At 51.6% G+C, this 15,638-nt stretch overlaps 1 protein-coding gene across 1 annotated transcript; it reads right to left on the bottom strand.

The window, feature by feature from the left end:
* Nucleotides 1-214: 214 nt before the first annotated feature.
* LOC147412725 (coiled-coil domain-containing protein 40-like) lies at nt 215-13,084 on the bottom strand. Its single transcript, XM_086481084.1, has 18 exons — nt 12,986-13,084; nt 11,633-11,801; nt 11,258-11,448; nt 10,652-10,735; nt 10,344-10,563; nt 9,355-9,509; nt 8,408-8,530; nt 7,884-8,005; nt 6,918-7,161; nt 6,628-6,810; nt 5,142-5,387; nt 4,188-4,401; nt 3,470-3,639; nt 3,254-3,345; nt 2,531-2,651; nt 1,679-1,867; nt 1,309-1,467; nt 215-547 (listed from the first exon to the last, which is right to left on the bottom strand). Exons 1-18 carry the CDS (start codon nt 13,082-13,084, stop codon nt 302-304), a joined length of 3,027 nt encoding a protein of 1,008 aa, XP_086337210.1. The 3' UTR covers nt 215-301.
* Between the last annotated feature and the right edge of the window lie 2,554 nt (nt 13,085-15,638).

Genomic DNA, 15,638 nt, shown 5'->3' with positions numbered 1-15,638 from the left:
AGCGGGCGGGCGCCTTCCCCCGCCGGGGCCGGGGCCTTCCGCCTCCCGGAGCTGCAGGGAAAGGCGGTGAGAGAGGGGGGGCCCGGAGGGGAAGGGGGCGGCTGCCCCCAGCGCCCCAGGCCAGGGGGAGGGATGAAGCCACCCTTGTGCAGCCAAGGAAACAAAAATCAGTTGCACTGCTACAGCTTTGGTGACCACTACCTGCTACACAGACTTAGTTTTTAGATATTTGTTTATTTACAAAGCCTGCAGGCTCCAGCAGAACAAGAGCTGAGGGTTACATGGATGGGGTTGGTGGCAGTCAGGCTTCCTGCGAGCCCAGCCTGGAGCCCAAGCACTGTCTGAGCCACTGGAGAGTCCGGTAGTGCTGGGGATGGTCCTGCTGGATCTGCTGGACGATGGCATCGATGGTCTGGAGCCGGTGGCGCAGTTTCTGGTGCTCATTTCTCCAGGCTTGCTCCGTGCGGCACAGGGGAGCGTACGTCCCTTCCTTCAGCGCCTGCAGGTGCTTCCGGCGAGTCTGGTAGGACACGATCTCCAAAAGGTTCTGAGGAAAGCAACAACAGAAATTGCTTTGACAGCAGGCCGCAGAGAGAAAAGCACTAAGAAAGGCAGGTGACTTTTGTCACCGGTACTGGAACCATCACATTCTGAAAGGGAAGGGCTTCTGAAGAGGGACAGGGCTATGAAGTCCCCCTTGTAGCGGCAGAACAGCTGCTAACGGGTACAGCCAGAGAAGTGGTTAGGTTGGAAGAGACCTTTAAGATCATTGAGTCCAACCATGAACCTAACGCTGCCAAGTCCACCATTAAACCGTGTCCCTAAGCACCACATCCACACGTCAGCTAATAGAAAAAAAAAAAAAAAAATTAAATGTTCATCACAGAATTCCATAAACCAGAGAAATACCTGCATGCACAGGGCAACCCTCGCCAGGACAGAGTTTGACCAACTTACAACCTTTGCAGGAGGCCATTCAAGACCTTCAGCTGGCTCTCAAATCTGTAACATATGAGCAGCCAGAAAGCGCTCACAGAGGAGAGCTGTGACCGGGTATTTTCAAGACACAAACCATGTCCTTCAGGCTGATGTCTCCAGGTGAATGCTGCCTCGCTAAGAGTACAACTGCAGCCCCAATTCAGGACCCCCATGAGCCCTCAAGGTGTGCTCAGTTAACTTAAAGTGCCGCTAAAATGCCAAGCACACTCAGTTCAGGATGGTGGCGAGACAGGGAGATGGGGAGCCGGCACCAGGAGAAAGCAGCCGGTCCCGTCGGGCTCGCGAGCTCCAGGGAGCGGAGCCGCTCACCCGTCGCTTCCTGTTCCGACGAGCTTCTGCGTCTGCATCGAGGCCGTCGCACTCAGCCCCCAGCCTGCGCAGTTCTCGCTGCTTTTCCAAGAAGGCGGCACCGAGGGACGCCTGGGCGCTCTCCAGCTCCAGGAGGGTTGCGTTGCAGTCCTGAACGTTCTGGCAAACGGAAGAGAAGGAAAGGGCAGAGTGTGGTTCTTCGTCCAGCTGCACTCCCAGCCATCTCCCCAGAACTCTCCTGTGGGGTTTTTTAAGGAGCCTCCAAAGCCTGTCCCGTCTGTGTCCCGACACCCCGCGTGTCTGTGCTCAGCCCACCCTGGTGCTCCTTACAGCCCCGGTGAACTCCTGCAGCCCTGCTCTGCTCGCTCACCTTCTGGGCTTTGCTGATCTTCTTTCTCAGCTCCTGTTTCTTGCAGTGGAAGACACTGTTGGGGACAAGCTTCTTGTCTCTTTTGTTCTGACCCTCTCCACAAAGCGCTATCACCTCTCTGCGAGAAACAGATGCCTCCATATCACGAATCATCTTCTCCTGCTGCTTCATCAGCTGGCCATAGCGGACCTGCCGTGTGTCAAGATATGAAATAGGCTGAAAGTAACCAATGTTCACAAACGGCACCGAACCGATTCTGTGCGGCACATCCCCTCCACATAAACCAGACATACGTGACACGTGAGCGTTGGCAAGCCAAATTTGCTCTAAACCCAAACCCGGCTTGCCCTGTGTGGATCTGGAAAGCAAAGGGCTGGATTATCAACTCGTCTAAAGTAATCTTCAAAAGGTTTCACTGGAACTCCTTAGCAATAGGAAAAGCAGAAGAGTAAAGTAACCTGGGAACAAAAGGGAAGAGTTGCTTTGCCAGAAGACAGAAGGCTTCCCTAACCAGTGATTAAGATGATGCAATATTTAGTCATCAACATTCCTTTGCTTATAAATTGGGGTCACGGCATAAGGTGGCAAACATATTATGTTTTAAATAGATTGCTCAGGTGTCTCTAGACTCTGCTGCAGCCCATTACACGGCAGGCGCAAGGAAGGCACGAAGAGCACGCACGCTGGATGTATTTCATTTGGCCCAGCTGGAGGGTGTACGATTTCCAACATTGCTGTGGCCTGGCAATGCTGCTTCCCCAGCCCGTTTCTCATCTCCTGCCTTCAGCAACACCGAAGCTGAATCCATCGTGTGCAGCTTCCCCTCCCCAGTGCTCCTCCCCCGGGGCTCACCTGCATCCTGTGAATCTCTGTTCTCATGGCGTGGAGCTCGCCGTGCCCTGACTCAGACTCCACCGCCGCACGCATCTCTCTCGTCAGCTGGATCTTCTTCTCCCACAGCAGGATTTGATGCCTTCAGTGACAGAAAGGGAAAGCGGCACCTTTGTCAGCGCCCGAGAGGACGCTCGCTCCCTGTGCACGCGTGGCAGCACGCTCCCGAGCTCAGTCCTGAACATGGAGCTGAAGGTGCAGCAGAACCTGAGGGTTTGCACATGGGACACGTAAAAGGGCAGCCAGGAGCAGCGTGGAACCAGACAGGGAGCTCCGCCATCCACAACGTGGCACGGTGGTGGCACGGTGACTAACAACAAGCGTGCCCAGGCTGCTGGGTGCTGGTGGACCCCAGTGAGCTGCCCAGCGCAGCACGCTCGCTCCGAGTGACTGGCGGAGGAGAGCGCAGGCAGAGTCACCCCATACAGATCTCAGCAACGTCCAGCACGAGCCTGCTGGAACTGTTAAAGCCGACATCCTCACGGCTCTCGCTGCTTGCAGAGACAGCTAAAGCACCTTTCAGCTTCTGCGCCCCAAAATCCATGAAACTCCTTTCATCTTCTCCGAGAAGGACAGAAGCACATTTGCTGTTGCTGGTTCAGTTCGATGAGCAGAGAGGAAAGGTGACATGGACACCTACATTCAAAGAGGGTGGCACAAAGCAAGAACCTCTCTGGTACCTACTCTGCTTCCACCAGGCTGTTTAGGAGTCTTTCCTTCTCCTCAGTCAGCTGACTGTGCTTCTCCTGCATCTCAACCGACTCTTTTTCTGCTGCCTAGGTTTGGGAAGCATAACATTGTCAGACAACACAACGTGGTCAGACTAAGAAAGATTTACACGGTCACTGTCTGCCTCCGATCTGCACGGGAGGCTGAGACCTGGAAATGAGATGTCTGTACCTTGAGAGAGCGCACAAACTCGTTCTCGGTGATCGTGTTGCCATATTGCAGCTCCTCGAAGCTGCTGCTGTTCTTGTTGATCAACACATTCAGCTTTATCAAGTCATTGGACATGTTCCTCATGTGACGTTCGATGTCTTTCTGCTCTTTTGTTTCCTGCTGAATTTCATCTACAGGTGAACAGAAAAAAAAAAAAAAAAGTCTTAAAATTCCCACAAGCAGCAGGTGGAACACAGGCAAGGCGTGACAGACTGCCATCAGACCAGACAACGCTGCCTGCAGAGCCACCTGCGTCCCACATACCCAGCCAAACCGTTTTTCCACAAGCCCAAAACCCAAATACGGTTTTGAAGGAGACTGCTGTGGAAAAGAGCTGGTTTGAGCCAAGGGAAGCGCCATCGTGGTGGGGACATTTACCCACCAACTACTTGCAAACGTTATTTAAGAAGTGTAGCACGTGACACGGCCACTTCGGTTCGGTTGGGCCCGTTAAGGCAGCGGGATCAGTCGGGACAGGGAATAACGCCAGGCAGAGCAGCAGAGGTGCCTGGCTCGTAGCCCCAGAGCAGTGCTGGGGCCGCCTGCGTTACTGCTCACACGGACGTAGGAGCACGGCGCATTCTCTGGTGAAGGTCTGGCTCACCCGTCCGTAAGCCCTCGCTCCCTTTTTCCTCCATTCACAGCTGAACGTTTTAAAAAGAGTTGGGGAATGACCTACTTTCCCTGCGCACTTTCTTCTGCTGCATTACTGTGATCCGTTTCTTTAACGTGTCCAGGGAGGCTACTTGTTCCTCCCGTTGGTGTGTTAACTTGACCAGCTCTTGCTGCTGATTGAGCCAGTGCTTTTGTAGCGTCATCACCTCAGAGTGATATTCTTCTATCTGCTTGGACAGCTTGTTGATCTCCATTCCCAGTGGCCCCAGTTCTTGACCCTGGATGAGGGCAAGGTTGGGGATTAATCAGGCAGAAGCTGCTGAAGCACTTTTTGCAGAAGGCCGGTCCAGCTGCTGAGATGCCTACCGAATACTTCAGCTATACTGTTACTTCCTTTGTGCCTCTATTTCCCAGGAGCTGGATGGGACCAATCATTCCTGACCTCACGGGAACAAATGCAAGGGAAGCCCGAACAGCTCTCAGGCTCTGGGGCGAGAGGGGCCTCCTAAGCTCCTACAACAGGCACATCTGGGTGTCCAAGAGTCTGCCACAGCACTCATTCTTGCATTGGGCTCTATAAAGGTCTTGCAGCTCACGGTGCCAGGGGCAGACCTGGGTATCTATCAGCTGAATGGGGCCAAGCACCAAGTGATCTACATCACCCCGCCTGCTCCATTCGCCCCTTGTCAGTATTTGCAGGTTTTCTGATGAGACCCTAGTTACTCCCAGAGTATTGATGTCATTCAACGTTTTCATCAGGCGCAGACAACTCCCTGCAGAAATCTGTGCTGGGCACACCCTCATTTCACAATTCCCTCATGCCAGCTCCTCCCCCCGTGCACTAAGAGCTGTTTGACAGACGTAAACATTTACATTAACTAGTGCAGCTTTTAAACCTCTATACTGATGCCTGAAAGTTTTAACTACTCAGCACTTACACAGTTACATTTATCAGGGGCACCTGTGGTCACCACAAAGAATAAAATCAAGCCTGGGACTGAAATGGGAATGTACATACCCCCTGCCGCGCAAGAATCTTCTCCAACCTCTTGTTGTACTGGCTGAGCACCGCTTGCCTGTTCTCGGTCAGGAGACTGCACCTTGCAATCTCGCTTTCCCTGCAGCTGATCAGGTCACGGGTATTTTTCACTTCCTTGTCCAGCTGACAAAGTGTGTTTTGGAGAACTGTCAGCCTGCAGCTGGTATGAGTTCCATTCAGAATAACCTGGGCCACATCATTCTCAACCTTGGAAAAATGCAGCTCCTAGGAACGCCAACAGACAGAAAACAAATTACTGTCACCAGCAGCAGCCCATTGATTTGGAACGCCCGCTTCCCGAGGCACAGGAGTCAGGGGATTTAGATTCTCCTCCCAGGTCTGTGCCACAAGCTGCGAGCCAGCCACTTACCCACTCTGTACCTTTGTTTCTCCATCTCCTGACGGAGATACCAACATTTACCTCTGCCATAAGGCTGCTGAAGAGCATGAAGGAGCCCAAACATCCCAAAGCCTTTAAGAGGCCGCGCTCATCACCTCTGCACTTACCTGCCCTGCCTGGGTGTCTCCAGCTGCCCGGCTCACCGGAGCAGGACATTCTCCACCACACCCGACAAACACGTCCCTCACCGAACCACCACCGCAGCAGCCAGAAAGGCGGGTGCCTGTTGAGCGCAGCGCGAATGCAGCCGGGTGACTTCTGCTGCCCCCGCGCCGCCAGCGGCCACGACTCTCTGGCTACATCCAGCCGTGCACCGCAGGTGCTGATGGGAGACAACGCGAGTGTCCGCTTGTTGGTGTGCCTGTGGGAAGGGGGCGGGGGGCCCCTCTCTCACAACGGAAGCCAGCCCTGGAACTCTTCCTCTTGCTCAAGATAATGCCCCCGATTTAAAAATCCCAGGGCCAGGCTGAAGTAACCCGCAGAAATACAGAGGTGTGGGTGCCTTGTTAGTGCCAGCCCACACAACTCAACACCACAAACACTACGCTGGATCTTCTCGTTTTTCTATCTGTTCCAGTTACACACTCCCAAAGAGAGCAACTGATCGTGCCACAAAGAACTGTGGGTCTGGTTCGATTGCTCCTTGGGCTGTAATCCTCACTCAGGAACGAGAGCAGGCCTGTATCGCATTCCATGATGCCGGACAGAGATACAGGTTAGTTCAATGTGGAGTACAGCAGTACTACATATCCACTGTCTTCCTCCAATACATAAGAACTGGTACTACTTTATGGTAAAAACTCCCAGAATTCATCGTTCTGTCCCGTTTTTTAAGTAAAGAAAGAACAGTACATTATGTGTCAAGGCCTTTTTGGCCAAACCCTCTCGCGTACACCAGAATCCCGCAATAAGAGCACTGGAAGAACCAAACTGAAGTCACAAACTCAGCAGACCTTCAACTTCAGGTCTGAAAAGCAGAACGAAGGCGCGGACGAAACACACTTGAGAAACACCGCTCAGGGCGGTTTCCTTCCCCCGCCCTCCCAAACGGAAGAGATAACACACCAGGTCTGTTTTTCTCCTACGGAGCTTTGCAGCCAGCTGCGAGAAGTGCTTTGTGGCTTTGCTGGACACCATCTGGTCCTGAAGCTTTGCCATGATTTCGTTCTCCATCTGCACTTTGGCATCAGTTCCTTTCTCTATGTCCTTACTGATGGACAGCAACTGATTCAGACAAGCAGCTTGATCCTAAACGCAGCAAAGACAGGAGACAGGGTCACTACAACTGTTTGGGGAGGGGGATTAAACATCTGTGTCTGATTTGAAAGGTTCTTCTTCCAAGTAACTCTCCTCACCATCCTGGTCCTGTTGAGGGCCTGCTCTGTCTCGTGGAGAACGCGAGCGTAGGTGCCAGATTCCACCTTCAAGGCCTCCTGCCTGGAAAGGCACTGGGCAATCAGCTTCTTTGTCATCTTGGCATCGTTCTGTGAACGGCTCAGGATGGCGACAAGCAACTCATTCTTCTCCTCCTCCTTCCTGATTGACTTCCTACAGCCATGGATGTCCGTTTCTAGGGACTTGAGGTCATGTCTGTACTTGCTGGAGAGGCAAAGAGGATGGAAAATCACCACAGGGGTAGACTCACGCGCTGAACAGTCATCTACAAATTCCTCTTTTCAAACACGCTACTGCAGCGACAACAGACCAAGGAGGAAGATCTTTACAAAGGCCACCCTGCTGTGACAGTGCAGAGTCATCAGAAGATGGATGGAGACAGAAGACTGAAAAGCAAACGTACGTAGGAAAATTAATTCCCGCTTTCAGTCCTGTCCCCACCCCCCACTCTTACCAGGATGCCACCATCAAAGCACATTGCAGGGAATCAGCCAGGCTGACTCCAGAGCAAATAAGCGCTTCCTTTGGCAACAACAGGACGGTTTTCCTGATGATTTCTGAAGGCATCACAAAACCCTAACTGAGAGCGACAGGTAAAATCCCTCTTGAAGTCTAGCTCTTTGGATTGAGAGATGTTGCAAAGGTGAAGGAACTCTTCTAAAGGACTAAAATATGAACAGAAAAACTCTAAACAGCTTTAAAAACCCCACACATTTGGGGGGAGAGTTGTGTTTTGGATACAGAATAGTGACGAAGAACTGTGCTTCCTATCCTTTAACCTTACTACGTGCTTCAGAGCAGCAAACTTGTTCTGCTTGACATATCCTGCACGCGCAGCAATAAACTGGAGACGCACTGCCCCTTTCAGCATCCCTCCCGTCCAACCCGTGTGAGGTCTCTCCTGGGACTGTTCTCAGATACCGTACCTCAGCAGCGCTTGGGTGGCGATATAGGCCTCATCTCTCTGCTTCATTCCCGCCAAGCTGCTATTCCAGTGGTTCATCAGTCGCTTTTTCTCCATGTTAATAGCCTGAACCTCCATACAAGCCTGGGAGAGAGAGGATTTGTAGACAGGATAAATCTATACTAGGCTGGGAAACCAAATTCACGTTACAATGCCTTTTTTTTGGTGTGTGTTCATAATACGCTGGGCAGGAACAGCTTCAGCTAACGTGCCTCTGGTTTATGGTCACCCCCGACCACAGAGCATAGGTCTGCAAGGAAAAAAATGCAGAGAGGGTGGGGGAGGAAGTGATTTATAGGCAATTCTTGAGGACAAAGGGAAAAACAAACCAAACCAAACCAAAACAAAAAAGTCTTCATTCCTCCAAACAGGAACTGATCATACAACTCTGTCCTACACTGTAGCTACCACGTGAGCATGAGCCAACGGGGTCGGTCCTTCCAGAGGGAAATATTAACCAGAAGCAAAAAAAAAGCATTCTCCTACCTCATTTGCTGCTTGCCGAGTTACTTTTGTGTCCTCTGCCTGAGCCACAAACTGAGCTTCGAACAGAGCAATCTGTTCCTGCAGCTCGTAGGCTTTCCGGGTCAAGCGGTCTACCAGAAGATCCTAGAGAGGCAGAGCCAAACAGCTCAGGATGAGTAACATAATCTCAGGCTTAACCAACTAAATTCTACAGCAATAACTTGGGCTGAAAATGAATTCAGTTAGCTTTGATTCCTACTGAAACTCTTCCATTCCTATCCAAACGACTCCTGAATGCAGCAGTGACAATTTTCAAGAGAACAAAACCTTCTTTGCTGGTTTTTATCGTTCCACCCACAGTAGGAAATTGGTCCTTCAGATCTGAAGCAGCAGTCATCCCTGCCAGCATGGGTTACATTGCGCCACCTCTCCAGCAGCTGGGAATCTTGATAATTTATGGTTTAAAATCCTTTGTTAAAAACCATCTAAACCCATTCCATCTCAACCGTTTGCCCGCAATTCTGCATCAACAGTAATTAGTTGGTGTCCTGCTGCAAGCAGGAGGCAGCAGAGGGAGCTCCAGCACACCGACCGCTCAGTTCACCTTCCAAGTTCGCTCTTCCTTGGGACTCAGAGCAATTCTCCAGACTTCAACATATGATACTTCTTTGCTAAATATCTTTCTGCCCCCACACCCCCGTTGCCTGCGTGAAGAGTGATCACTACTGATTACTACTTCCTATTATAAGGCTCATAAAAAAATTCTGTTCAGTACATGCCACTATCTTGGTGGTGGGGATTCTTCTCATTTTCAATTATTTGGGGAAAATATCCCCACGCACCTTCCATGGTGTCTGTATATTCACTACAGCCTTCCTTCTGCCAAGGCAGCACGTCCTCCGAGACTCGCCGCTAGCTGTCACCTGAATTCATTTATTTATTTGAAAGAAGAGAGTTTTACGTGATACCTGTTTTTTCTTTTCCACGTCAGCTTGGGCCTTCTCCAGCTCAGCCCTCTTTGTCGACCGTTTCGTTAGTAAAATATTATGGTGCATATGGGCCGTGTTCTGCACGTAGAAGAGGTGCAAGGCCAAGTTTTCAACCTGGGTCTGCATTGCAGAGACTGGGGAGGCAGGGGGAAAAATATTTACAGAAAAGTACGTTTGTAAGACACACTTTAAACAGAGGTAAAAGGGAAAGAAACACAGAAACACCCAAAGCCAAATTCGCACACTGACCAGCCAAATCAGCCCCCCTGAAATGTGAATTTGCATCGGCTTTGGAGTACAGCTCCACAAGCACAGCTAATATCTTGGTAAGCAATTCATTGCTTCCCAGCACTCAGAAGCCCAGGAGATCAAAGAAGGGGCGGCCTCAGGAGGCTGTGACTCCACTCCTCTGCCCCAAAACAGAACTGTCTCTTTCTCAGTCTGTTGAACGCTTCTCTATTTTTTTCAGCAACCTGCCAAACCTTTCTAGGCAGTTTATCCTACGCTGAGCTACCCTCGCCATCACAGTTGTTTTCCTGTCCCCTACCCACAGGCCTGCAGCACAACCAGCATGAGTCAAGTCCATTTCTTTGGCTGGGACGGGTTCCCACGCGGATGGCACTCTCAGGCTCCCGCGTGCCCCTCACGACCCACGACCTTTGCGATCTCGTCACACCCTTACAGAGACACAGGCAAACGTAACAGAGCGACAGCATCTTCCTCCTTCTAAGTCACAGAGCAGCCCATCTGCCCGGAACAGTTTTAGTCCTAAAGACCTTCTTAGAAGTACAAGGTAGCCACACGGTCTTAGAAACAACCAGGAATACCTGTGAAAGGTTTCAGCGAGTGCCTTATTCCTGATCAATGTTACTGTATTTTTCAACCCAATGCTTGACTTGGATTCAAATAAATCCCTTTCTCCACACAGTACTAGAGCCAGGAAACCTGGCAAGGGCTGCCTCGGTCACCTTTCTGGCGTTCATCGTGTGTGTTCTGACACATTTGCTTGTAAGTAAGCCTGAGGCCCTCCAGCTCCTCCTCCAGCTGCTGACGTGCTGCGGCCACCTGAGAACGGCGGTCGTGGCTCTTCTCCAGTTCCAGCTGCAGGCGGGCCAGCTGCTGCTGCGCTCCGTAAAGAACCAGCCCAAGCTCTTCCCTCTCTGCTTGCCCCTTCTTCGCTGCTGCCCTCTGCAAACACAAGAGGAAACCAGTTACCTGGCTTCAGCTCGGGCAGGGGTGGGCTGCTGCGGGAAGGCAAAGTAAGAATGCCACGTACCAGTTCCTGAAGCTCTAGGCTCACTTTTTCCATCTGCTTAGTGAGGTGACTCTTCAGGGCAGCCTGGAATCTTCTCATCAGAGGCTTTCAAGAAGTATGACATTGATACAAGTCAACGTACTTGTGTAAAGAAATTATGAAGAAACCTTACTGCTGCCCCCGCTGTTAAATAACACAGCGTATTTTCTGCCACAGACCCTTGCATTCTTACTTTAGCTACGCTCACTGTAACGAGTGAGAGGAGTTACATAGTGGGTATTTGTTGACAGCAGAAAGCCACTACTGAGGATATCTGAAAGTCAGAAACACATCAGAAGAGCTGCCTCTGAGAGCCCATCCCCTCGCTCTTGCTGACAGTACTTCTCTTTCAGGAGCACTGAGGAGTATCAGATTTACCCACTACACGGCTCCCTCCTGAGCCTCCCGTTTGGGGTTAACCCTGAGGGAGCAGACACGCTCAGGAGTCAGTACTTCTGCAAAAGCCTGTTTTAAACACGTGGTTTCAGCCTATGGCTGAGCCGCTGCTGACAATCTACCTTGTGTATTTCATACAAATAAAACCAGCAGGTCTGCGAAGAAGAACGACAAGATTGGAGGACTTCTCACATGTTCTAGATCCAAGACAACCAGCTCTGTTTCTTCTACGGTTTCTTCACTTCTTCCACTCGTTTCGTGCCCCTCAGCTCCACGCTGCTGGCATGCCTGTTCCCGCCTTTGGTCACCATGCTCACTGGTGAGCTGATCCAACTGCTCAAAGGCAGTCTCTGAGCAGAGAGAAATGGGTTCTCCAATGTCACCTGGACCCCACCCCCCAAGAAAAAGAAAAAAAAAAAAAGAGAAGAAAAAGACAAAGAAAATGCTTAGATTTTAAAGCGTTGTGCCTCCAGTTGGACTAACAATGACGAGAAAGGGAGAAAACTAGAAACTGTGCTTGACGGGTGGTATGGAGTGTTGTACTGTTAGCAAGGGACTGAAGGATACCTGACTCTGTGCAGCTGTTCCGCTCCGCTGACCACGCAGACACCTGCTGAGGAGCTCCTGAAGGAAGGGGAGGGTTTTCTCTCTCGGTTACTGGCTGCTCCATGTCACCCAACGCAGGAGGACAACTGTCTAATTCGACTTTGTCCAAGAAAGTCTCAGGGGATTTTTTCTGAAACGTAAAATCCACCACCTGAAACAGCTTTTCAGTCTGCCCTGACAATCTGCTTGTTTCTGTCATCACGAGACAAGAACGATGCAGACACAGAATCGGCAAGAGGGCCTTGTTCTAAACTCAGCCCACAGATACACTGGCAAAGCTGTGCCTCTGCCGATTCAAAAACCACCTTTACCCACATGCAGCACGACAGAGGAACCTCTCCAGCTCTGTCACAGCTTTTGTAGACTTTGTGCCTGACCAGTTAGCTTCTCTCTGTTCAGTTCTGGTCGGGTTTGTGTTGGCAGCAACAAAACCGCCCCAGGAGAATTTGAAGTTACAAATACCGGCCATGCCTTCTGTGAATAAGATTGTGTGTGTTATTAGTGTCTCACCTCTGCAGAACTAACAAACAGCTCTGTAGCTCCTCTTTCTGCTGGGGGAAATGTCTCTTTTTGGTCCTGCAGAGGAACGGACCCTTCTTCTTCACTGTCGCTCCCATTCTCCGCCTCTACTGCCTAGCACACACACAGGCAAAAAGCAGAATAGCAGCGTTACAGCAGGTTGTGCATTTGGTTTAATGCTCATGCTACGGTGCTGTAACAACTGCTTTTTGTCATGGGAGTTTAATTTTGAAGTTTAATCTCGTTCACAAAAACAGTCACCCAGGCAGCATGAAGACGGTAAAGATCCTGACAAAAATTCTACACACCACTTTTAATTTCAGATGTGTCTCTGGCTCACGTCTATTTTTTAAAAAAATGCCCTTAGGGATTTTAGTCCTCCAGCTGGTGCTACACGTAGCCAAACTATTATCTTCTTTTTAAAGAGACACCGTTTTATCCCGTACCATCATTTGCCAAATTCAAATATCGTGCAGTACCAACAGACAAAAAAAACTTAGCACCACCAACCTCGAACACAGCCCCCGTACGTGTGTCTGTGAGATGGGGGCAACCTCCCGTTTAACATGCCTACAGCCATCTGGGAGCTGAGTGAGAAGCACATGCTTCAGGACGCTGCTGACACACAGAACTACAACTACATTTAACTTGGTTTTTTTAATAGGCAGGGCAAGACTTCAACAACCGCTCCCTTGTTTTACTTCTCCCTATCGAAACTGCTTCCACGAAGCCATCACTCTGCAAGGAGAGCGTAGGAACATCATGCTGCCCCGCGAACGTTCTGAAGGAAATCACCTCCATAGCAAGAGGTGACGGAACTCGGACGATATCCCGCGCAGCGGAGCCGGATTCCACCCCAGAGCCCTCTGCTGCGGCACCGGCGGCCTCCTCCATATTGCTGGGCTGGGGATGGCCTGTGCCTGCAACCAGAGCGGAGGGAAGAGTGAGAACCAGCCCGGCTCCCCGGGGCCTGCCAGCTGCAGGCCGCCGCGGGGCTGGGCACGGGCACCCGCGGGGCCGGGGAGGCCGGGCGGCCGAGGGCCGGGCGGTTCAAGGCCCGGCCGCGGCCCAGCCCCGCACTCACCCGCCGCCGTCTGCGCCATGTTCCCGTGTTCCCGTTGCCAGGCGACGCAGCAACACCCGGTCACGTGAGCGCTCCGGGCCGCACCACCTCAGCCCGTGGAGGGGGGGGGGAACGCGGGCCGCACCACCTCGGCTCGTGGAGATGGGGGGGGCTGTGGGGGGGGCGCTCGGCCCGCACTACCTCAGCCCGCCGGGCCCGGGGGGGGCCCGCGGCGTCCCGGCCGCCCTGGCGGCGCCAGCCCCGGTGCGGGGCAGCAGGTAACGGCGCCGAGGTCTGGAGTCCGGGCGGGGGGAGCTGCGGGGACGAGGCACCCGGGACGCTGCCCAGCACCCCGGGGACGCATCCATTTTCTTTTATCCCGCTCTTTGTCTTCCCTTCCCACCGGAGCCCCGAGGCGCTCGGTGTGCTGCCGGCTGGGGGCTGGCGGAATGCGAAAGAGTTCATTTTAACTTTATTTTCTGCTGTTCTGGGCTGGCTCCCTAAAGCTTGGGGTGTATTTAGGATTGCCTTCCTTTTGGGGAGGGGGTCCTCTCTCAAATTGCCCCAGTATCTACCTCTTCCTTTGCTGTTATCAGCAGAGACATGAAGGTGGACGGTCGGTGTAATAAGTAACATATTGTGCTTTGTTCATTAAACCTGTATGGGAAGGTATGGATGGAAGATTTATGTGCCCCCAAGGCTTGATAGCCCAACCGAAGGACATCCGGCAAAGTAAACAGGACCCGCAGCTGAGGGGGTTGAGTAGTCACATTCTTGCATAAGTCCACCCACAGGGCAACGAGGAAGACCTTCAGCCTTCATCCTTATGACCACCAGGAGGCAGAGAAAGACCCCCCAGCAACAGAAGGAACATGCGCAGAGTATCGCCCTGATTGCGACATCGCGAATGCAGGAAATGAGACTGTATATAATGTGCTTACACGAGGCGGGAAGGCGCGAGCCGTTGGCGGAGCGCAGACTCCCCGGCCGCCCAGCGCTGCCTTTGCTCTTGTTCTCTTGCTAATATAATAAAATTCGCATTGGATTTTGACACTTTAAATTGTCCGTGTCTCTACTTATCACAAACAGAATGAGTTAAAAAATTTCAACAAAACAAGGAACAAAGTCTGAAATACAAATTACTGGGATAAACCTATGTTAAGGCAGGTTTATTAAATGCAGTTATTCTGTCACAGAACAGATTGACAGAACAGTCGAGGTTGGAAGGAACTTCTGGAGACCATCTAGTCCAACCTCCCTGCTCAAAGCCTATGACCTTGTCTAGTCTTTCAGTTGGCTTTGGATTTTTTTATTTGACTCCAGTTTCTACACAAAGGTATTCTGACAAGTGTTCAAGCCATCCAATCACAGTTAACCTTAAGCCCAACAACAAAGAAGCAAAAGAAAAGGTAAGTGAAGGTAGTTTTTCTTCAAGGCAATAAATACTATTAAACATCACCAATTAACATGTGTACGCCCTGCAACTGAAGCATCCTGAACTGACAATAATTATAGCAGTAAGTCTAAAGTTTTACAATACTTACTTCAGAAAAAACAATTCCAAATCTAAGACTTTGCAGCTGTTTAATTTAATATCCACCTACACCTGTTCTTTTACTCATTTTATTGACTCTATCAGCCTGTCAGGGCTCTACATTTTTCAGAATGCAAGATGTATATAGATATGGTCCTACTTTCTATCTCAATGAACAGTGACACAGTAAAGTACTCGGACATTTCCGATCATCACTCCAAGCTGGGCTAAAAACTGGCTGGATGGCCAAGCACAGAGAGTGGTGGTGAAGGGAGTTCAATCCAGCTGGCGGCCGGTCACAAGGGGTGTCCCCCAGGGCTCAGCATTGGGACCGCTCTGGTGTCACATCTTGATGGATGAGCTGGATGAGGGGATCGAGTGCTCCCGCAGGGAGCTTGCAGATGACACCACCTTGGGTGGGAGTGTCGATCTGCTGGAGGGCAGGGAAGCTCTACAGAGGGATCTGGACAGGCTGGATTGCTGGGCCAAGGCCAGTTCCACGAGTTGCAACAAGGTCAAGTGCCGGGTCCTGCACTTCGGCCACAACAACCCCCAGCAGCGCTACAGGCTGGGGAGGAGTGGCTGGGAAGCTGCCCGGCAGAGAGGGACCTGGGGGTGCTGGTCGACAGGCAGCTGAACGTGAGCCGGCAGTGTGCCCAGGTGGGCAAGGCGGCCAACAGCATCCTGGCCTGTGTCAGCCATGGTGTGGCCAGCAGGAGCAGGGAGGGGATCGTGCCCCTGTACTGGGCACTGGTGAGGCCGCCCCTCGAATGCTGGGTGCAGTTTTGGGCCCCTCAGGACAAGACAGACACGGAGGTGCTGGAGCGTGTCCAGAGAAGGGCAGCGAAGCT

The sequence above is a fragment of the Leptosomus discolor genome, unplaced genomic scaffold (assembly GCF_034619465.1).
Source record: "Leptosomus discolor isolate bLepDis1 unplaced genomic scaffold, bLepDis1.hap2 HAP2_SCAFFOLD_54, whole genome shotgun sequence".
Classification (NCBI taxonomy): Eukaryota; Metazoa; Chordata; class Aves; order Leptosomiformes; family Leptosomidae; genus Leptosomus; species Leptosomus discolor.
Note: the sequence above shows the minus strand (reverse complement) of the source record. Positions and strands in the feature narration are given on the sequence as shown.

Coding starts and splice junctions, on each gene's coding strand:
- LOC147412725 (XM_086481084.1), bottom strand. CDS start 13,084: ATGGAGGAGGCCGCCGGTGCCGCAGCAGAGGGCTCTGGGGTGGAATCC. Junction 7,162..7,883: donor GCCACCCAAGCGCTGCTGAG/GTACGGTATCTG, acceptor TTGCCTCTCCAG/CAAGTACAGACATGACCTCA. Junction 3,346..3,469: donor AGTTTGTGCGCTCTCTCAAG/GTACAGACATCT, acceptor TCCCAAACCTAG/GCAGCAGAAAAAGAGTCGGT.